Raw genomic sequence first — 24,632 nt, 5'->3', positions numbered from 1 at the left:
GGGACACAGATGTTGCCCCGTGCATGTGGGAGACCACACACACACACACACACACACACACACACACACACACACACACACACACACACACACACACACACACACACACACACACACACACACACACACACACACACACACACACACACACACACCTTGTATTCCATAGGAAGAGCCACAATGGAAGTTATAACTTTGTACACTCGACTGCCAATGCCCTTTTTTCCTGGCACTAGCCGTGCCTCATGGATGGGTGAACTTCAAGGGAAACATTTTCCCACAGGGATCGACCAAGTATTAAACCTAACCTTAAGTATCTGAAAATTACAAAAGACTAATACAATAAAGAATGCTTGTTTTAACATCATCTGCATTCTTTTTGACTCAATATTTCATGAAAAGTATCGATAGGTATCGTTTTGTCCGATAATAATAACTTTTCTTTTATAATATTGGCTTTGCGATGGAAAGAATGAGCAGACCTTGCTCACCGCCAGTCCTGTTAAATATAATCCGGGTCAAGATGCCTCCACCTTCTGTCCCCCTCGGCCTGGAGCTCTCTCACTGCCTCAGAAGAATCATCCAGAAGACTGCGTGACGACGGGAATCAAAGAGCCCCCAAACAGTTTGCTGGACAAAAACCCCCACCAAACGTCTTTCAAACAACACAAAACAAGAGCATCTCGTGTTGTGGAAGAGGGCAGTGCAGGGCTAGCCCGGACTCAATCCCAGCACGGAGAGGGGGAAGCCATGCAAGCCTGACGTGACTGCAGTCCAGAGGAGATAGGACGGCATGTTCTGGCTGCAGGGGACCAGAGCACACAGCGAGGCGCACACACACGCACACACACACGCACACGCACACACACACACACAAACACATCTCTGAAAACTCCTCAAGGTAGACAGACAGAATGGCTGGCTGGCTGGCTGCGACTGCACTGGTTTTTCTGACCAGCTGACTCTCAGTCGGTCTGGCTCAGCCTCTCAGGCTGCATCTCCATCCCTCTTTCTGGTTGGTTGGTCTGGCTGGCCTCTCTCAATCCATCTATCAGACTCTGTGTCTGTCTTCCATTCATTCCCTGTCCATCTATCAATCCATCCTGTGCCCATCCATCTGGCCAAGGAAGTCGCAGATGACATCTCCGGTGTACAAGGTTAGCGGACTCACCTTGGAAAGATATAGTCATGTAATACAATGTGATGCAGACTATGTCCCTCATACACTGAATCCCAAACACATCCAGAATCCCACTGTTCCCACTGCATGAGACAAATTCAGGAATTCAGCCACTGACATTCCTGGAGACGCTGTGGTCGCCCGCGGTCAGCCGCAGTAGTGCTGCACGCTTTGGTGAAAAAGTCATATTGCGATTATTGTGGACGATATTGCGATTTGCGATTGCGATATAATAAACAAATTGGTGTCATGAGTCTACTTGCATGGTGATCAAGGAAAATGCACACAGATGGGTGATCGTTTTAAAATGTTTACCATGTTTGTACAAACTTAAACTAGCAAAAAAAAATACAAAAACTAAAAAATGTGTACAGTACCGTTATCGAAATAACAATATTGTACAAAATTAAGGCATCTCTGCAGTGCAGATTTTTTCTAGGTTTTCTCAATACTACAACTAAATAAAATAAATGGAATAAATAAGAAAATACACATTTTTAAAAATGTATTATGTATATATATTTTTTTTGCACTTAGGGTTAGAAAAAAACAACAGCCTTTTGCGGTTCTACAATCGCAAAGGCTGATATCGCGATTGCGATTCGATTAATCGTGCAGCACTAACCCGCAGCATTTCAATATTACATCCAGGGTCACAAAAGAGGGGGAGAGGGGTCCAATCCCATCTCAATTCCTACCAACAAATACAGTTGTGTAATAGAAAATACACAATACACGGCCACTCAAGCAGTTTAGATATAAAGCTGCTGTTGGGGCTTAATCAATATTGAATTTACTGGCCTATAAACTGGTTAATCTTCTGTAGCTGCACAAAACCAATTTCAAAGCATATTTAGAGAAACAATCTGATTACCAAGAAAATACTACTGGTGTACCCGGCCCAACCGAACACATTAAATTCTCCAGGAATTGCAACTGCACACAGTCTCACATTCACACACAGACTTTTGTAATGCTAAAAGTAGGAAGGTGGGTGGATAAACCAGGAAAAAATAAATTGACTGCTCTGCTGACAAATCAAGGCATAGTCTTCTGAATTCACTTTACTTGACTACATGACCTCGTGTAGCACATCCATGAATTTATAGCCAATAGCGAGAAGGGTTTGGATAAGGTCACAGTTACGAGAGTTGACCAGGAAGTAGAGGGGAGAGAGGTCTCCTTTGCTCTCTCAACATGCGCACCACCACACACACGCACACACACACTCGTGCCAAAATGATGTAATCTGTTCTCCTGAGTACAAGGGACTGCACAGGCGATTGTGCAGTCGTGTACAATGGTCAATAATATTGTATAGTTCCAATAATTTAGCGTTGCATAACTGTCAATAATGTCTCTACCTCGACTGTCTATGATCTTTACATTCACCTTTTTCATTTATATTTCTATTACACCTGTGTCACCCTGATTTTCCGTTCAGGATTAATCAAGTAGATCTGACATGTTCTTATCGAATGCCAAACACCCAGGTGTCTGAGTGTTGTTGCACAATGTGAGTTGAGAGGAGTAAAGCCAGGTGCCTGCAGAGGGTATTTGGAGCTCAGCTGTGGTGACCTCATCACTTCGTAACTAAGGGCAACGACGGCACCCGCAGGAAACACCATCACAGACCCACTTCCTGTTTGCAGGAAACAGCTCCAGCTTCCAAAGAAAAGAAAAATCCTTGTACGGTGTAATGGTCATTTTGCTTAAGATCCCCGAACAAAAGCTGCTCCGACACAGGAAGAGAGAGAGAGAGAGGGAGAAAGGGAGAGGGAGAGAGAGTCTTTGAGTTCCTTCCTGTAGAAAGCCACCAGGTCTAGAAGGTAGGAAACAAATTGGACCTCAAACTGAAGCCCTGTAACCAACAGCAGCTTCAAGGACATAAAAATCCTGACTTGTACTTTTACAATTCCTACATTCTCCCCAACAAAGAAGCCACTCTCTTTCAGACAGAGCAGGTGGATCATCAGTAAGTATAGGATATAAGAAAATGAAAGAATTGATCCCTTCAGGATTTTTATCATCCCAATGTTATACTTGCTTTTATTTCTTAACATTCCAGCTTCAGGTTGTACTGCAGGGGGAATGAAAACACACACACACACACACACACACACACACACACACACACACACACACACACACACACACACACACACACACACACACACACACACACACACACACACACACACACACACACACACACACACACACCTAATCCTTTAACAGTGGGAATCGGCCAAGCAGCGAGGTCTCACTACAGCGCTCAAATCTCCCATAATGCACTCTGCCTTATGTGGCACCAGCTACCAAAACAAACATCTGTGCAGAACAGAAGTAGTTATGTGTGCACACACACCGAAACACACGGGTACACACACCAACACTCCAGATGTTTTGTAGGGCAATGGCAATGTGGCCGTGTGTGTCTCAGTGAAATATCTGCAAGGGAGTGTTAGTGGATGACACGGTATCCCGTCAGTGTGCTACAGTGCTACCATCAGATTTCTCCCCACAGACAGAGATGACACGCTCTCGGCCCATTCTGACCAGGATTAATCCACAACCACACCCTCCGACCCGTCATTTTCAAGCAGAAAACAATCTTTTCTTAACCAGAAAACAGTGGGAGACTGTGCTATAATAACGTCTGTGGGAAAAGGAGGACACATTTCAATAGAAAATATTTAATCTCTTCAAGTGTTCTCCGGCTCTTGGCAATCAAGTCTATTAATAGCAACATCTCAGCATAGGCGACTAGAATAGAAGAGTGTGTGTGTGTGTGTGTGTGTGTGTGTGTGTGTGTGTGTGTGTGTGTGTGTGTGTGTGTGCGCGTGGAATACACACAATATATATAATGCTAAAACTAATTATAATCGCCTAAGAAAATCACCATGGCGATAGACCCCTCCCCTAGTTACACCATAGTGTCACCCATCGTTAGAGCACATTTATCTATGGCAACCAAATCTCTAGCCTCCCATTGGATCCCGCAGGTAGGGCAGCAGCACATTGGACTGATAAACAACATGAGAAACACAGGCACCATTAGCCTGTTCAAAGCACCTTGTATTTTGATTTCACAATGTACAATGCAAATGTTGCACCTACACTCATTATATTTGCATTTGAATTACCAGCTTAATATGCATTTTCCCTCATAAGAAAGACTTCCTTAGGTAAACAACCATTCTCCGATATGTGGGTTCGATTCTAAGGTTAGTTTTACACAATTTTCTTTGAAACAAAATGGGATCTGCTTTGCGAAATAATCTGAACAGGAATACATTCTGTGCGTGCAGATGCGTCCTTTTTACCGAACACATAGCGTATAGCCTCTACAACGGGCTCACCCCACAAGGTGGGCCGCGGACACAGGAACAACCCCAGCTGTTCCCTGCAAGTCACAACGCATGACTCCAGCTCCGTGGCTGCACCCAACACGAGGCTGATCGGAGAGGACAGGGCTGCATGTGGGAAGCGCGCGTCTGGGTCCCAACGTGTGTGTGTGTGTGTGTGTGTGTGTGTGTGTGTGTGTGTGTGTGTGTGTGTGTGTGTGTGTGTGTGTGTGTGTGTGTGTGTGTGTGTGTGTGTGTGTGTGTGTGTGTGTGTGTGTGTGTGTGTGTGTGTGTGTGTGTGTGTGTGTGTGGAATGGATAAGGATAGCCGGCCACAAGGCAGAGGATGTTGACAATGATGGTGGTGGTGATGAAGCAGGTCTGAGTCACCGATGTTGCTGACACCCAAATCACAGAGGTCAGAAATTGGCCATGATGTCATACAGCAACTCAGACCTCCCTGGAAGGAACTAATGCACAGGTATACATCCGCACGCACGCACGCACGCACACACCCCATATAGCCATCAACTATCAGACGACAGCTATTGCTATAATAGCGAGGCTAGGAACACAAATCGTAATCCTGGATTTTGGATTAAAATGTTAATCTGAGCCATGTTTCCTCCTCCGTGGTGTCTGGTGAAGGATGAAGGGACGAGGGTGGAGGGTGGAGAACCACCAAGGGACTCATCCTCCACCTAACCTCGTCACTGACAGAACCAGGAGTAGAATAGAACTGCTCCGACTCAGACTACTCTGACCAGCATAATAACAGAACAAATTGACCAACCAAATTAAAATCAAGTCCTTTTTTCTTGGATAACTGATTGTCTTTTTATCAATTTAAATGAATTGGACCAGCCCAACATGAAAAATAATTGCATCTATATTTTCGGTTGAACTAATTATACTCCTACCCCTAATATTTCCTGTTCCAAACAGCTAAAGTCGTCTAAAAATGTCACAACATCATTCCCTATCCAAAGCAAAAACACAATTGATCTTTTCATAACCTGTCCTAACAGATATGCTAAACAAATACCGTGACCACTCATTATGAAAAGCAACGCATCACACATGAGATTCTGAGTCAGGGGTTCCTGCAGGGCTTTTAAGGTCAGGTGTTGGTCCTAGGAGAATTAAAATGATTTCCAGGAACTAAAGAACTTTCTAGCACCACTGCCTGGCCTAGCAGGGCTCCCACTGACCCAGAAACACAGCTAGGCTCAGCCATACTAAAGCTCTGTCTCAGTATTGTCCCCATCGCCTATCACTCTGTTTTACCAGTTTCTGGGTAGGGTTGTGCGTGCGTCACAATTTGGCAATAGACTGGCACTACGAATGGCTTGTATCATGCAGACGCCGGTTCTGTGAGGTAAAAGTAAAAGAGGCATCACAGAATGCATTTCCATTTTGATTTGAATAATGGCCGCCAACACTTGATAACTGGGTAAGAATGTCTTCACACAAAAAAACGATGACATTATTTATTCATCATGTCAACATTTTTACAAGTTGGCCATGGACTATATCTGACCAAGTCGTTTAGAGTCAGAGTCAATTCCCATTTGTACCCTTTCTCTCCCACCTCTGGCTCCATTCAGGACTCATTCGGAGGGCCCACAGGGAGCTCACGGGGCGGCGCTAACCAGAGCCTTCTGGGACCGGGCTCAAGCTTAGCTAGAGTTAACTGTGAAGGGCAGCACCCGTGGCAAACCGATGACAAGTCAGCCCCCACTTCGTGCTCTGTGCCTGGGGAGAGGAGCAGCAGTTACCAGCCCCAACGAGGACAGCGCTATCTTACAGCTGGGTTTGACCTTTAACCCCACGCACACTCGTTATGGAGCATGGGTCATTGTTGCTAATTCTGTTGGGTTCAAGGGTCGGGGATGGGGCCCAGGACAGCGATAATGTAAAAGAGAGTTTATCTGCCAGCCCAGCCATCTCGCCACTTAGGGTGGGTTGAAAATAGGCCAATCAGCAAGAGAGGGTTTCTTTTCCGAGGCACTTGTCGAGGTACAACATGCGTTGTGTAATACAACATCTGTCTGTGTTACCCGTTTTCTGTGCCCACACAGGAGCGCTTAGCAGGCATCATGCTGGTTTTTACAATATTCTCACACACACAAAACCTTGGTGGAACAAGCTGTAAACAGAGAAAACACACAGGCCGTAGAAACTGAAACGCCCACCTCTAGCTGCGACGGTAAGGACGTTATAGAGTGTCGTCATGGGAATGCCTCAAACCAACCAATGACTGCTCAGGCCATTATCAGCTCTCAGCACCCCCCCCTTCTTCCCGCAATGGATTTTGCTCCGCAGAGGAATGTCATGATAAGGAAGCAACACACACACACACACACACACACACACACACACACACACACACACACACACACACACACACACACACACACACACACACACACACACACACACACACACACACACACACACACACACACACACACACACACACACAGTGATCCTGGTTGCCCCTCTGTGTGACTGTCTTGGTAAATAAGAGAACGACATAGGGAGTATCCTCGCTGTGTTTTGATATTTCCTCTGTATTTAACATTGTGTGACCTGACCAGCAGGGCCTGCCAGCACCTCGGGAGGGGGGAGAGAGAGGCTCCAATCTGCCCGGCCACTGGGAGAGGAAAATCAAACACAGCCAAGCAGATATTAAACAAGAACTACGTGACACACCCTCAGTAGAAAACACACACATGGAACAACAGAGTACGGAAAAGTACGAAACACACACACACGCACCAAAAAAAACATGCCAGCTAACACAAACACAGAAAAAAAACACAGAATACACAGTGAGTCCAGCATGAAACAAAGGCGATATTCAGCAGGGGGTCCTTGAGGCTGTTGATGTTAGCTGGCCTCTGCAGTGCATTGGGGGGGGGGGGGGGGGGGCGTCATTAGCCCCTGCAACCATGGACAAACATGGCCGCCGGAGCGCTCCTTGACTCGCTCTCAGAACTCTCTGACATCGTCACAAACCCCACCACCGTGTACACAGAGCCATCGTGGCCGGATGCATGATCGTTATCTTGTTCGCACAATAATTGTGCCCTCAGTACGATCAATAATGACAAAAGTCCCATTATGGGCGATTGTTGTATCATTTTCTGACACTAGGTGTAAGTTGTATTAGATATTGGCTTCATCCTTTAAAGGGGACATATTATGAAAACAACACTTGGGATTTGGGGTGGTGTTTCGGGTCTCTGGTGCAACCTCACACACATACAAACTTTGAAAAAAGTCTGTACATGATTTTTTGACTGAGATATGCATTTCTGAAAGTACCCGCCTACAGTTACCAAACGAGCGAGTCAGTGTCGGCGCCCCCTCGTACCTAGGAAGGGGGCACAGAGTTGAATATTACCTCCCACTTCCCTCCAATCAGAGCATAGCTAAGATTTTGATGACCAGCGGACGAGCAGGTAGATTTATTTTTCCTAAAAGCTATTTCCAGCAAACAGCTTCAAAAACATGTTTTCTGGAACTCAAATACTATGTTTACTCCTTTAAAATGAAGTTCCCCAACCTAATAAGGATAGTCAAATAGGGATCCTACGTCTTTGTTTACCCATCTCCTCTCACATGACGTCTCTCCAGCAAATCAGGCTTTTTGTGAGGCTGAACTTGATTCACGTGCACAATCTCCATGTAGATGCTGAACAGATACAAATCGTGTTGTTATGGTACACTCGTACAGCCTTCAGTTTATTGAAGACCTATGCTTTCGTTTTCAATGTTAGTAGTCATGAAAGACTTCCACCTCCAACGCATCAAATTCTAATGCCTAACATCAGCAATTACTTTATTAATTTTTGTGGTTTGATTACTAGATGACGTCAAATAATAGTTTTCCTCAATAAAAAAGTGTTTTCTTCAATGATCTCTTGACTGTATTGTCTCAGTTAATACTTGGGTACCATCATTTACTTCAAAATACGATTATTTTAAGCCTCTGGTATGATACTGTAACCTTTCCAATATGGCTACTATGGGCAGAACTGAAGGTTAACAATCCTCATTATGTTGTAAGGGGTTATAAAGGTCAAAATCCATCTTTGGAACTTCACTGGCACTACACTTAACAAAGAGAGAAGTGAAAGCGTTATAACATCGATCGTGATGTAGCGTGCACATACACACACAAGCAAACACATAAACACACATACCGAATACCTGAGAACCCTCAAGACTACAACAGCCAGTCAAATTGACATGACCTCAAATAAGAGGCCGAGCCCACTACAGCCCCGTTCCTGAGTAGTGTGAGGAATTCTGGGACAATGGGAATGTTGTGGTTTAGGATCCAAAGGGAATTAATGAGTTACTGTCAGAGCGCATGGTTCCCACCCTCCCCTGCACAGGGCTGGGTGCGGCAAGGGCGTGTTTGCATACACGTAACTAATTAAGGAGTGTGTTTGCTTATCTATGACGTACCTCACATGTGCTTCATATAATAAAGACAACTGTATTTGTATTATTTTTACACCAATAGACAAATATTATTTATTTTTAAACAATTATAAAACAAGCTATTTGGTTACAGATACCATTCCTAAACTGAAAGATAAGACAGGAATTCAAGACAACTATTGATAATGTCATGTGATATGAATATGTGATATTATTTATGAAATCAAATGATTTTCAGAGAATGTTAGCATACCACACAAGCTCAAATGTGACTCAATAGTATGCAAAATAAATATTTTTTTCATGTTATACAAAAGTCTTTATAATATTATAATTAATGTTCCTTCATAATTTGGGGCATTGGAAACCAATTAAAAACATTAGTTTAATTATCAATAAGAAAAATAATGAGCCTCCATCCAAGCTGCCCATACTAAACTGCCATTGCGTTATGGAAGATACCAAATGAGGGGAGAGGGCGGGGGGAAAGTTGCACATACTGGATGGAGGAAACAGTCATAGACACATGAGAGAAAACGGTCAACTCTCCACTGCCATGCAGCTCTGAAGAGGGGGTGACGTGTCTGAATGACACTTCAAAAAGGTCTGCCCTTGGAAAAAAAAAGGGTTCAACTCCATTAGTTTCCTCCAAAGCCATGTTGCAGCCTAATCCCTCCAAATCCTACAGCATCCAGTCTCCAAAGAAATGAAGGGACGAGCAGCGTTACGCGATGAGGCTGATAGCTCTGCCTCAGCCTAAACAGGAAGCCTAACATCCCCACTGGAGAGACTTCTGGTCATCAGCTTTGGTTCATTTGGTTCACTCAACACTCACTGACCACATAAAGACAAGTTCTTCATTTCATTTTTACACATCCCTTGCTCACGGTCCAACTCCCTCTCTCTTTCCATCTCTCTTTCTCTTGCATGTTCATCTGTCCTCTAGAAGAACTAACAGTGTCACGTCAATGAAGTGAGAGAGACAAAAAGCGGAGGGAGAGAGGCATTTGGGGCAAAAAGCCTTAGGAGCAATCTGTTCTGAATGTCTCGCTCTCTGACTCTCCCTCACGCTCTCCCTCACGCTCTCTCTATCGCGCCCTCTCTCTCTCTCTCTCTCTCACCAGCTGAGCTCCAACATGCATTACTCCCCTACCTCATTCATCCACACACACACACACACACACACACACACACACACACACACACACACACACACACACACACACACACACACACACACACACACACACACACACACACACACACACACACACACACACACACACACACACACACACACACACACACACCAAAATCCCATGTTCTGCTTGATAAGTCCCCCCCCCCGCCACCACAGACACACACACCTGTCGGCCAACCAGGATGCTAGGTTGGTTCGCTTCGCCACGTTAGAGGGGTTGTTACGTAAACACAGTCACATGACCACTCCATGTGTGGACTCATAACCAAACAAGAGATCCTAGGACTGATTCTCATTGCTATTTGAATGGAAAATACAAAAACTAAATGATATATAACTTTAATACGTTGAATAAATTCTTCCTTTAGAGAGCCCTCAAGTTTTTGTTTTTTGTTATGTTTGGCTTGCTTTATAGCAAAAGTACTCTTGGGGACGGGTCATTCTCTAATACACTACGAAAGACTACACAGATATCTGAAACCATACATCAAACCACCCCTAAAATGGTTTATCCCTGAACTGAGGTTTACTGGGGAAGATCCCTAATGGCCAGTGCAGGTCCCCAATTACACTAGATTAAAATCATAACAAGACAGATAAGCCCATTTAACTTGTTTACTGGAAAATAGTTCTTCCGGATTCTGAATATGCCGGCAGAGTACTGCAATAGTCCCACCGAACCCCACCGTCCTAGGCCAAATGGCCATGAAACGATTGCTTCTAATCGTGATTCAAATGTAACATTAAGAGGTGCCTAAAATGCCTTTTGTGTCTTATTTTAGATTTCCCCCAGAGAAGTTCTGATTTTATAAAGTTGCTGCTATATTCCCTCCAATTCCTTTTATTTCCCAACACTTTCAATTGATGCCTGAATGGACATGAAAAGCCCACAGGATCCTTTGAGCTTTGATGCTGTGATTCTGGGTGAGAGGAGAGGTCTTAGATTAGAGATACAAACCATGTGACTGAGATTACTACCCGACCCCAACCCTCCCTCTCCCCCTCCCCCTCCCCTAGCTCTCTTCAAAAGGTATGTCCATTTTTTGTGCCTCTCCATCTCAGGGCACCTTTCATGTAAGGGGTGCATTCCAACTGTGCAATGTCGTTCATAATGGTAGGATATTGCTCAGTCAAATTATTAAATAAAATCATTCAACTATACTAACATGAAGGCAAAGTTTAGAGCAGGTCTCCATTAAAGTATGACCCAGTCGAAGGAACAATAATAAGAGGTTCTTAGTTTTGGAGTGTTGTTGAGGAGGTAGATTGTTCTAGGCTGTTAGAGTGGACCAGAGGCAGCACAGAACTAAGCGTTTGGGACACTTCGTTCTTACATTGCATTACAGAACCTGCTGGGCCCATAAACTACCAACGAACAGCTCTTCACCTCAGCGGTAACTATACCTCCTCTAGTGCTCATTGGGACAAGAATAGAATAGTCCTGTTTATTTGGAAGCTTCTAACGAGACCCACCGAAGTACACAGGAAGTGGGATCAGGAAAGGAAGTGGTGGGGAGGGGTCTGGGATGAGAGGAAATGCCGCGTGGCAAGTTCTTCCTATGTTCAGATCGGCCATTTTGATAAAGGGAGTCAGGAATGCTAAACGACTAAAGTCCTCGCCTCACCGTCTTCACGGAACTCCTCCAATTAATTCTGGAGGGTTCTGGAGGGAATAAGCGGCTTATAAAAACACCTGTGTGTACAGTCAACAACCCGTCTCAAGCACTATGAGCCTCATCCAAAATAGACCCCAGCTGTGACTCTACGACAACTACGCGAGTGAAATAAATGTTTGGGCTATTTTTTGGATTTATTCAGCATCATAAAGAAATGGTGCATGAATGGATTCATAAGTAATGAAATCCATTCATGCACTGATTGTCTGATTCCATAAATACTCTAATGGTTTATCCAAGCCGTGATGTAGCAAGGGCAGAGCCCAGATGCCCTGTTATGTAACTGCAAACGCACTAGGTAATGCTGAGAAGCCAAAGTATTTGAAAACAGCAGATAGACAGGCTACCCGGTAAGCTAACTCACAGGGCAACCTGCAGGCTGGTCATTAGTCTGACCTGTAAGCTAAAGGTCAGGCTAAATCATGCTATATGGGGAACCAAAGACTTGCAAGGTCTTCTTTCAAAAGATTCAGATCTGAATTTAGGCCATCTATATTTAGGGAGTTTTAATAATCTGAAGTATTTCAAAGTAAATTCAGATAAGAGGGTGACAAAAAGAGGAATATGATTTTATCCTTTGGGTTTTGATCAAGCGGTAACAGAAGTATGTTCTTCCTCTGGCCCAATATATTTCATTAATATCTCTTGTAAGAATTTTATCACCGTTTGCTCGTTAGATGCAACCACCAATACTTTTACATCGACGTGATTAAAGTAAAAGTGCTTTGTTCACAATATGCAATAACCAAGTAGAGAGAAGGAGTAGAGAGAAAACAGAGTTACAAATATTAAATGGCATGCTGTTTTTAAAAAACTTTCCCAAACAGTGGCTCAGCAAAATCATGAAAAGAAAAACAGATCACAGCTCATCATTACAAAAGGAAACATGAATGTTCTCTGATTCTGATCTCTGCTCTGGCTGAGAGACGCCAGAGAGTGCTGTGGTCTCGCGCTGGCTGTAGTCACACCAGCGGCCATAGAGCCAGGAGTCCTCCAAACGGAGATGGATGTGGTGCCAAGGACACGGGGAACAAAAAGCGTGCCCTCCGTCGCATTCACTGAAGTAATTACATCTGCCTCCTTCAGACATACTAATGGAAGATGAGGAATCATCAAAGCAGAGCGGGGCCCTCGCAGGCCGCCACAACCCTGCTAATTAATACACCACAATTATCTAGGAGACAAGATGGAGCCACGTACATGTAAATCAGCTCCCACAGACTCCAAGCGCCATGCACAACAAAGCAGAAAGGCTACTGTGTCCCTGTGTGTGTGTGTGTGTGTGTGTGTGTGTGTGTGTGTGTGTGTGTGTGTGTGTTCTAAATGACATTTTCGTGTTTATGTATTCTAAGCCGGAGAGAGCGAAGACCGTCCGTCGTAAAGGGAGGGATGAGGACAGCATTTCATGGGCTGGAGAAGATTACATTAAAATGTCCAGCTTTTAATGTAATCGGTACATCCTGTGGATTAATGCGCTTTTAGTTTTTCTAACACAGCTTTATAGCCAGACTCTTTCTTGAAGTTTAGCAGTGAGACCGGGATGTAGAGACGAAGACCGGCAGACTCTACCCTGTTTCACTACCTGTACCAGCAGCTCGCATTTAAAACCAAGCTATACAGAGGTAATTATCCAGTGTTAATGAAGCATTAGCAACGCTAAATAAAGAGTTGTATTTTAAACTTAATTGTTAATCAGGAATTCCAGGCACATTCCTTGACCCAGCTGGGATGATACGAAGCTTCAGGGTGACTTATTCATCTTGAGGCTATCTGAATTATTGAAAGGTAATTTCGTGACTTCTTAAACACAAGGTCAGCATAGCTACAGCTGCCCCTGTTCCTGAAAGGCGGACATAGAAAACCGCTCACCGTTTGTCATGCCTGAAGCTTTTAGTGGGCGTGTGACTCACTACGCTGCTATGTGCATCCCAGTTACAGTTACTCCCAGTCTTATCAGAATGTAGGAGATACTGAATGGCCAGTGGCTTGACAAACCACAGGGAGTGGACTAATGTGGAAGGTATGCGTTCCACATTGTTGGGTTTCTTTCCCTCCGACATGACCAACTGTAGGGTTGCATGCATGGTGGCGTCCGTTAGCGAACCTTTCAAGGGTTGGTTGGATGCATGGGGGTAGAAGAGAGGCTACATGTGGCTAATCAACCAGTGACCCTTGAATAACAGGCCCATACCAATTGAGAAGGGCCTGCCCGGTGGTAGCAGTAAGTGCAGGAAATTTAAAACAGGAATTCGCTTCAATATTAGGCAAAGCATTCATACAGTTGCATGGTTAAGATCATTGAATAATTATAACAATAAACGTTTAAAGGTTAAATCTGGAAAGTTAATCGAAGCATAGAGCAAGACGAACAGCTGACTCAGGATAAACTTTTCTCACATTGCAAGAATGCTTAAATGATGCCTTAGGTGTTGAGCCATAACTAATGGCTGCATGGTGCCAAAGTTAGTAACGGCTCTATAGAGCTATTACTACTGTGTCCATTACTTTCTCTAACCGCACAGTCATGTGTGAAGCGGCCTTAGGTTACCCGCTGAGAGGGTAGAGATGGTTTCGTCTGAGCAGGAAGAACCGACCAGACCAGAATACCGTCACGTCATTTATATTAACAATACACATTCCTCCTCGCTTGTCAAACAAAGTCACCTCAGGAAATTGCTCTCTAAGTGTGACGATCACAATATCTATCCATCACTTTTTATGACTGAAGTAGCCTACGTACATATAAATACAATAGCAGGTTAACTAGTCGAAATTAAACAGGCATATGGGCGGTTGGTAACAAGACCAACCCGTTGTAGTAATGCGACTTCCCTGACATATGTGTGTATAACCTACAGGTTGTGTACAGTGCTGTGCACCTGACCCGACACAGATACACCCCAGCAACAACTGCACCATGACCCGAATTAGATATGTAAAAACAACTGGTAGTAAACTGGACTCGAAAACTCAACTTCATAAGCTTGACTTATTTGTTAAATACACAGTGTGTGTGTGTGTGTGTGTGTGTGTGTGTGTGTGTGTGTGTGTGTGTGTGTGTGTGTGTGTGTGTGTGTGTGTGTGTGTGTGTGTGTGTGTGTGTGTGTGTGTGTGTGTGTGTGTGTGTGTGTGTGTGTGTGTGTGTGTGTGTGTGTGTGCGCATAAACAATCGCTCTTCAAGGATATTTCTAACCAGAGGGAGAGATGGTTTCACCACAAAATCTTTCGGGCTCCGATATCAACAGGTAGGCAACTACATATGAGGGCCTGATTTACTGTTTGACTAAATATCCCACCAAACAAACTCAGTACAATCTAAATCCATTAACAACTAAACTATTTCAGAATGTAACACGACAGTCAATTAAGACCATATTTAATGAATGCCGATATATTACCCAACGCCGCACCATCCTCTGAAGTTGCATAGCAAGAGTAGGAACTTTCCCAATGTTTTTCCATTACTTAAAAGCTTTTGCTTTTGCAATTGATTCAAGAAACAATTAAGAAAATAAGAAACACTTGTGCCTATACAACTCCATCGGGTACCCACCTTGTTGGACGCTTTGGCAGACATGTTTTCTACTTTTCCTCCACTTTTATCAGCAGCAAGTCAAAGTTAGCGTGATCGCTTGTATTCGTGCGCTTTATTCCTTCTTGTGAATTCCGCCCAGCTGCCGCCACGCCGGGCTACTTTATTTCATTTCATCCAGCACGTCGAGAAACATGACACGAAAAGCCGTGTGGAGGGTCCAAAGTTCATTATCTTCTCTTTCCTTAGTTTTCGCCGGAAACTTACTCCACTCACATGTCGAGTCGAAAAACACGCAAATCGATTAAATTAAAGAAGTAACCCGGTTGTTTGTGTGGTCGTCGCTCACTATTCGCTGACTGCTAAGTTGGGACGCGTAGACATCACTTGGAGCGTAAATGTAGTAATGTGCAATGGCAGGCTTTGTGTATCTCCCCCTGCTCTCGCCTCTCGGAGCTGTGATCGTGACATGTCTGTCTGGGACGTACCATTCGGCTCGCAGAGGGGGAGGAGCGACGGATCAAAAATGGGGGCAATGCTGTTCGCTGCATGTAAACTCTCTGTCAGACTTGGCGTTTTTCATAGATTTGTACCGGTAAACGTTGCTTCAAAATGCCAGCGAGGAAGGATGTTATCTTATCCTATACAAGACCGATGTTAATTGTGTTTTAAAAAAAGGTGAACCTCAATGTTTTGTCCGGGGAAATCCACAGTTTAGGATACAATTGTGAAGAGCAAAGAGGCTTGTGCTTTGCCTGCTGATGCTGAATGTTCACTTTGACTAATACTTTGTTAGATAGAACGGTAGAACTGCACAAAATGTCTCCCAAAGATCACAATAAATTAGAGATAGCTTAAAAGTGCTGATGAAATACTATGTTTCACGCCATCATTATAATTATGTCCCATACTATTATATATTAAGAATAAAAACTACAAGGTCCAATATTTTGATTAGGCCTACAAACAAAAATAAACCAAATATATACTATAGATATTATGTATTATATAACATGATTGAATGAGCAAAAGATGCCTCAACTGGTCTCAAACAAAGTCATAGTTAATCTTATGCCCACAAGGATTTTAAACCTACAATTCCAGAAACCCACATGGCAGCCCAGTTAAAAAATCGTTCAAGTCGCGGTTTTTGTAAGTAAACCACAGGAAACCACAGATGCCATTCAGTCAACTTCCTGCGACTCCTCACCCACAGGAACTGAGTGCTAGCATTGTTTCACACTCAATCATTAGCTATTCTTCACTAAGCAAGACATCCTGATTAACATCCATGGTCTTCTGCAGAACAAACCAGCCATTGCAGGAAAAATAACCATAATATCATGGGACCATCCCTGACCTGTACATGGTCGGTTGGTTTAAGCTGGCCCCAGCAATGCATCCTTTTTCTGCTTCCTTTTTTATGCGTACACTGACAAAAAGGGCAACTACAATTTTCCTGTAAATGACCTTCTTTGTCCTTGTGTGTGGCTGGGAGCTGTTATCTTGGTCACTAGGTAGGAGGTTTATAGGGTTAATTCTCCACAGACTAATCCCCCCCCCCTCCCCCATACACACAAACACACACACTACACACATGGCTGAGGGCTTCTGGTGGGTCAACTGGGATGAACTCCGGAAAAGCCTGAGAAGACCATCAACAGACAGAGGATTCTTCTTTCTTTTTTTTCTGTGAACTACTACATTAAGAGTTGTTTAGTGGAAAAATACATCAAGAGAGATACACTTGATACTTTATTTTAATGGATGTCAACATAGCTGTACAATTATTATGTTGACAAGACCACGAGAGAGATAGACAATTCTTGAATAATCTTTGATCTCTCTTTAAGGTCTACTCAAATGGAGAATGGTCTGACAAGAACATCAAGAGATACGATTCTTCAGTCAACAAGTCAGACAGCCACGACCCTCGAGGGATTTAAACACCCGAAGAAATTGTTAAAAAAAAAAGCATTCCAAGATTAGATCATGCGCGTGCACATGCACCTGATTATAGATGTACTGTACTCTCAAACAATACCATTGACTAAGAGATCAGGTAAGACAAGAAGAGTCTTATTCTAAAATAGATATATTTATCAATAGAATATCTGCAATTATATGTTGAATAAATTTTTTTTAAATATATATAATATAACTAGCCCTTAGAGTATTTTATATTTTCTTAGCGTGGCAAATATCTTCTTATGAAATGACATTTTCAATATGGGTATTAGCATACAGAAAGAAACTGCTGTGGAGCATAAAGCAGTAGCCAAAAAAATTAAGCAAAGGCCAGTTACAGAAAAAAAAACAGCTGGTGGACAATACATACGAGAATGGACGCCAGTCGATCGCTCCTCCTGAAAATCCTGAGACTCCTGTCAGAGTCCATCAACGAGGAGATCAGGATGTTCAGCATGCTCTCTGACGCCTCACCTTTCACAGATCTCCGTAAACACAGCAGTGCACAAGTGCAAGCCTCATCCCCAAAGAGACACAACCGGAGAGTCTCCCGCCCTGTTCTGAAGAACAACTACTCTGTGATGAAGACCATACCCTGTTCTGAAGACCAATCTCCCTGTTCTGAGGAACGTACCCTGTTCTGAAGACCAACCGCGCTGTTCAGAAGACCAACTCCCCTATTATAAAGACCTTACCCTGTTCTGAAGGCCAACCGCTGAAGACCAACTACAACACTTTTCGGAATGCCTACCACCCTATTCTAAAGATAAACCACCTTGTTCTGAGGACCTTAAGGCAAACGCCCCTATTCTAAAGACCAACTCAAGCTGCATTAAACATCAACTCTGTTCTCAACAACTACCACTGCTTTGAACGACCCTCTTCTTGTGAACGAAAACAGTGTTTTGAAGAACCACCACACTGTTTGAAAGAACAACGACCCTCTTCTTGAGAACAACTGCCCGGTTCTGGAGAACAACGGCGATCCACTACTGCTTGTTTCCCAACCTCCGCAGCTGTGAACGCTTCCACGGAGGACAGAGCTGCATTAGTGACACTCCACTACCATCAAAGCTGGAGTCGGCCAGGCAAGCTGCATGCTAACAAAAAAAACGGACGCTGACACACAAATCGAAACAGACACACAGACACACACCACATACGTTCACGCACACACTCCTCAGGGCCGCCAACAGGAGCAGGGCTCAGGTGTGCTTACGGAAGAGCAGGCACATGGAAAGCCCATAGGTGAAGGCAGCCGTTGATTAGGTACACGTGAAAGGCCGACCGACCCACCGTGTGGCCCTGCGGCTACACCGCTAATGGACGGTGAAACGGCACAAATCACATACAGTTGAACCTCGCATGCCCACCCACACACGGCAGCCAAAGGGCACAATGCACTGTTAGGTCCTTTGCTTGCTGTAACAATCTATGTCCTGATATAAAAGTTGATAATTATTTAAATCAATCCCGGACGGGAAATCAGTCAATGCAGGATTTGTACACAGTACCATTGCTAAATCAGAAAAATGCAATTCAATTCAATAAAATCAACACAATAAAAGCTTTCCTTAATTGTGTGTTGTGATTTGGAGTGTTTTGATATTAGCAATGGCAGCATTGGGGGTGTTATTCCATACAATTCTTATTTCCAAAAAATATGCTTTGTGCTTTTATTTTTTTAGGTCATCTCGCCCACCTCTGGCACCCTGGCTGTTTTCCACGGAGGGAAGTTATTTTCCCTCTGTTCATATCTGTCTTGAGTTTAGAGTCTGTAATAGGTGGTCAGGTCCACCTGCAGGCTTTGTTGATTCAGGACATTCCTGCCTGCCTGGCTCTGTGTTTCCATTCCTAATAAGAACCTTCTGGAAATCTCACAGAGCACTCCTGTTACTGTAGGAGACAGGTAAGCAACAGCACAGCTCAGCCGAGGAATAACCCAGGAAATACTCACATTACATAACCAAAACATTAAATGACCCAATGAAAAAAATGGAGAAAAGGGGAAAATTTGTCATTGTCAGGAAGAAAAGAAAAAAAGGAATCAAAATGGCATATACCGTGATTAATATTGACCAGGGTGGAATGTTAATCTTCGAATGAAGGCTGTGAAAGGGGTAGGCAGCCGGGAAGGGGGAGGGGCTAGCACTGTCCTGCTACTGTGAACAACACGAGTAAACAAACGCTTTCTCCTGGTGAGTGTACATCTGAACCGCCAGATCACAAGTATCATTTGACCGGATTAGTCACCGTCGTGCACGTTTTAACTCCAACCAATCAGGCCTTTTGTTGTGGCCTCTGTCGAAACCTATACATAAAAGAGAACCCGGCTTCAGGATTGGGAGTGGAGAGAGCCTTTAACAAGCTTTCGTTACAATAAGGCTAATGTGTTAAAACCACACTGCCAGCTGCGGAGTCCACCCGGCTGGTGCAGCCCAACGGACTGACTGACACATTTCATGAGGTGTGAAAGAGCCCGGCGGGGTTACAATGTACTCTGAACTCTTCCAGTCCCACTCAAGATAACTTACGACTCTGTTCCCAGAAAGTGGCTCTAAAGCTGATGGCTGTCCCATTAAAGATGTCAAACGTTTCCAGTCACGGCCCCGTCCTGCGACTAGTGCTACAGTGATTGGCTGGACAGCTCAATCACCAGGGCTCAGGAGACCCTCTAGCTGGGATGTTTCTATTTCAAGGAAATATGTCCACCTCTGGTGACGATAAGGAACACTGCCTACACTTATGGAGGCGGAGCTATGGGCAAAATATGTCTTAAGATCTGAACCGTGTGATACAATGCTGTCAAACGTGGTGAGATTTTATTGTATATAATTTCATCCTGTGACTTCAATCACACACACACGCGCACACACTCACAAACACACACTAAATGCTTAGACTTACACACAAAAATGCACACACTTATCTGACGTGCTGAGCTCTGATTGTATTGTTTCAGCCGGTGACCTCAAACACATAAGGTAAGACACAAACATACAAACACACACACACACACACACACACACACACACACACACACACACACACACACACACACACACACACACACACACACACACACACACACACACACACACACACACACACACACACACAAGCTATCATATGTAGTGGAAACAAAAATAAACATATGCAGAATCGCACATGCATGCAAAGGCAAACACACACAAATGCATGCATGCATGCGTGCAGACGCACGTACCCATTTTTCTGCCACTTGCGTTAATCAGTTGAAAAGCAGAGTGCCATCATTTCCATGATAAAGTGGTGGTTCTGAGGTCTACATCAAAGCCTCTGGGCACGCTGCCTTAAAGATAATCCTGGCTCCATATCTCACAATCTAATCAACTATCAGACAGCTGAACTCCTGTGATGTCTTGCTTCATTCGATTGCTGTCTAATTCCTTAACTAAATGCAACATTTCCTCCAGTGTAAGTCTTAAAAGATGTCCATGAGAACAAAGCAATTGCAAGGTTAACTGTTAAGATTTTATATCACTAATCACAATCTTTTATGAAGCGTTGCAAAGGAGCAATTTCAGTTCAGGGAAAATATAAATTTTCCATAATAATACGATCACATTATCACAGGTTGCTCTTAAATAGTTCAGGAATTATGTCACATGCTTCAAGGCCCCTTTATTTGGACAGATTCAAAACAGCTATAGGTTAATGTTATCTTATGCACTGATATGTCAACAGACACCAAGCTACTAAGGAGTATGTGAAGCTTATTTTACTCTGAGCTCATCTACAGTTTTTAGTCTTGGAACCGAAACCATTATAACTTTATCTACTTGTAAGTTCAGTTTGAATCTCTGTGATTCACCGTTGACTTTCTTTCTCTTTTTCTGTCTCCCAGTCTGTCTCCCCCAGTTCTCCTTAAACAACTCTTCATTCTGCACTTTCTGATTCGCATATCTCTCCTTTCTCGCTACTTTGTCAACCTAGCGTGCAACAAGAGTAACAGTCAGAAAAAGTACACTGATGAGTGTGAAGTCGAGTGCTCGCGTTGTTGGCCGTAAGCCGTGCCGATTGGCCCGCGTGTTGCGGTGACTCTCAGCCCATTGTTTCTCACACAATGTAAAGGGAAACTGAAATCATTGTTGACTCCAAGATGGAGGGGCGGAGGCGATAGACCCTTGTAGAGAAACAATGCAACCCTTTACTCTCATGCCGGAGATCTTTAGCGACAACACTGACGGAACAAACTGCTTCTGATCTCAGTGTTATTCATGGCACAAGTGTCCCTGCCCCAGCAGGACGTTACAATGTTTCTACCCTGGACTCAAACGTCCTCCAACACACCGGAGAAGGTACAGGCCGTTCTGCAAAGTCTGCTATCAAACACACTCTGTGTAGTATTGTTTCTGTTTGCTGATAAGACCTCTCTCTCTCTCTCTCTTGCTGGACGCTGAATGGATAACCTGGCAATAATGGCAAAAAAATCATAGAGTTTATTTGAGGTTAACCAAGCTTGAGTCTTTGAGCAATTGCAGGGCATCAGTGAGGCTTAAATATGTGCATTATTCATGAAAGGTTGATACGAGGGAGAGATTTATAACTGATAACTTGTAACTGCTTGATATGACCTCATACGTTTATCAAAGTCAGACTCTGTGTGCTCCAGAAACCAACGCAGAACATTCACATGGAATCATTACAAACTGCTGTTCCACACACACACACACACAAACCCTTGCGCACGCACAAACTCACACACACGCACGTCCAAGCACTCAATCACACACACACACACACACACACACACACACACACACACACACACACACACACACACACACACACACACACACACACACACACACACACACATACACAATCACACACACACACACACACACGCACACACACTCACAAACGCAGACACACAAACACTTACAGAGAGTACAGAGTAGGTGTTCTGTGGTTCAACAAAGAGAAAAGAGCAGCCTGTGTTACCACATCTTAATAATGTCCATCACTTTTCCAGACTGAAACTAAGGATGTAAGGAAGGGTTGGAGGTAGAAAGGAACGATGGTAGGAAGAAAGGACGGAAACAAGGCAGGAAGGAAGAAAGGCAGATAGGAAGGAATGAAGGAAGGAAGGAAGGAAGGAAGGAAGGAAGGAAGGATGTAATGTAGGATTGATGGAAAGGGGTGAGGCAGGAAGGAAGAAAGACAGGAAGGAAGGACGGACGGTAGGAAAAGAATAGCAGAAGAAGAAAGAAAGTAAAGAATACGTGGGAGGTAAATAACAGTTGAATGATTGAGCTGAGCCTTTTATAGAGAGAGAGAGAAAGTAGTGACTCTACTAAAGAATGTGTGTGGGTCTGAGGCTCCAGCGGGTCCGGTACGGAGGAGTCAGGTCTCCACCTTGTCAACGGATCAAGACACCGCCTGGTACTCCCACATTCCAGCCCCATGAGGAGGCCCAACCCAGGATGAACCAACAGGCCAAACCACCGGGCTGAATCACCGGGCTGAACCCCTGGGCTGAACCACCAGGCTAAACCCCCACCAGGTTAAAAAACCCCACCAGGCTAAACCCCCACCAGGCTAAACCCCCACCAGGCTAACCCACCAGGCAGAACCACCGGGATGAACCTAGGCTGAACCACAGGGCTGAACCACTGGGCTCCAGGGAGGGCTTGGCTGATGTGGAACATGTCTTTCAGAGGAAAGTGGCTGTAATCCAGTAAAATAATTAAGTTCACTCAGTCCTATTACACACTGATGCAGTGAGTGAGTGGCTGTGATGAAATGTAACTTAATAGTGAGGTGATTGGGAGAGGTAATGTGATTTAATCTATTACTAGTCTTACAGACTATTCCACAGCTATGCCACAGCTGTATATACTTATGGTTGAGCAACCTTCCCTTCGGTGAGATTTGAGGCATCAGCCAATCGGGAGCCTTATGTGTGCGGTTCTTTTTTGGAGGGAAATAAGACGACAGGGCTGAGAGCAGGGAAGGAGGATTGCGGTGATTAGCATGCTAGCTAGCTAGCGGCGTTGTTGTGGTGATGAGATGTGACAGGAGAAGGCCCGACTGAACCCTCCAGCCAGTGTGTGAGCTCACTAATCCCCCCCAACCCCCCCGCCAGGCACCGCCAGCATCCCGCCTCATCAGCGCCCGCCGGTCCCTTGTCTGGCCGTCTCTCCGCTCAATTCTACCCATAATGCCCAACACAACGGCGCTCTAAAGCCGCGCGATTACACTCTGCTGTTTTAGCACATTTGTGGCGAGGCAGGCAGGAGAAAGGGCCTGCTGGCCACCGGCGCGGACCCTGTCCCAGTGTGGCCCGGCGTGATGAACTCAGCAGAACAGAGACCCTCCCCAAAGCCGGGCTAAGCCCCCACCACAGGCTGGGCTGCCGGGGCTGCATGGGGCTGGGGTGAGCCGGGGGTTGGAGTAACTGTCCTGCCGTTGGAGAGCCTTCACAGATGGATGATAGACAGACAGACAGACGGAGAGACAAACAGACGGAAGGATGGACACACAGACAGAATGACGGACAGACAGACAGACACACAGAGAGAGAGACGGATAGACAGACTGAGAGACAGACAGACAGACAGAGAGACAGATAGATACATAGATAGATAGATGGATAGGCGCACACATAATGATGCACACACTGTGATACTATATGATGCTAACATGATACATAAGGAGGCAGTCTGCTGCCCCAACATTGTGTTTTGTTTATAGAGATGCTATCTTGTGCTTGGTAACGTTTGGAATGACCTGCGGCCACCGTTGTTGAAGCCAGGTGACTAGCCCCAACATCAGCCCCCCCCCCCCCACCCACACACATAGACCAACAAGTCACACACACAGGTCTAAATGAGCCAGCGAAGGGTTAAAGTTTACAGAAAGTTCATAGAAGAATATACTTCCCGTAGATTAGCTGAACATGAACTGTACATTATTTTAGCACACTATCAGTCTTGGATTCAAATGCAAAAGCAAAAGGGTTATGCTCCTACAAGCTATGGTCAAGGTCATTTATTTAGTACATGCTATAAACAGACACAAAAGTCTGCATATTAGTAGGTTTATTTTACACAAATTAAATAAATTCTAATTCAGCTACTAATATTGCTGAACAAACACACATGCTTTCCAAACCCTGCTTGGGTTCGTCTCTTGAAATTTCATTCCTTAACCACACACATTCCTCATTGTTCTTGATGTTCATAAAAGTTATTCTGGGATGGCTGTTCTGATCTGCTATCCTGGTTTCC

General features: G+C 44.4%; 1 protein-coding gene across 1 annotated transcript in view; it reads right to left on the bottom strand.

The window, feature by feature from the left end:
• Positions 1-15,922, bottom strand: part of tjp1a (tight junction protein 1a) — a 53,632-nt gene extending 37,710 nt beyond the window's left edge. The window contains exon 1 of the mRNA XM_056607065.1: positions 15,412-15,922. Coding sequence (XP_056463040.1) covers positions 15,412-15,435 — 24 coding nt within the window. The 5' untranslated portion in view covers positions 15,436-15,922. The remainder of the gene's footprint in view (positions 1-15,411) is intronic.
• Between the last annotated feature and the right edge of the window lie 8,710 nt (positions 15,923-24,632).

The sequence above is a fragment of the Gadus chalcogrammus genome, chromosome 14 (genome assembly GCF_026213295.1).
Source record: "Gadus chalcogrammus isolate NIFS_2021 chromosome 14, NIFS_Gcha_1.0, whole genome shotgun sequence".
NCBI classification, from domain to species: domain Eukaryota; kingdom Metazoa; phylum Chordata; class Actinopteri; order Gadiformes; family Gadidae; genus Gadus; species Gadus chalcogrammus.
Note: the sequence above shows the minus strand (reverse complement) of the source record. Positions and strands in the feature narration are given on the sequence as shown.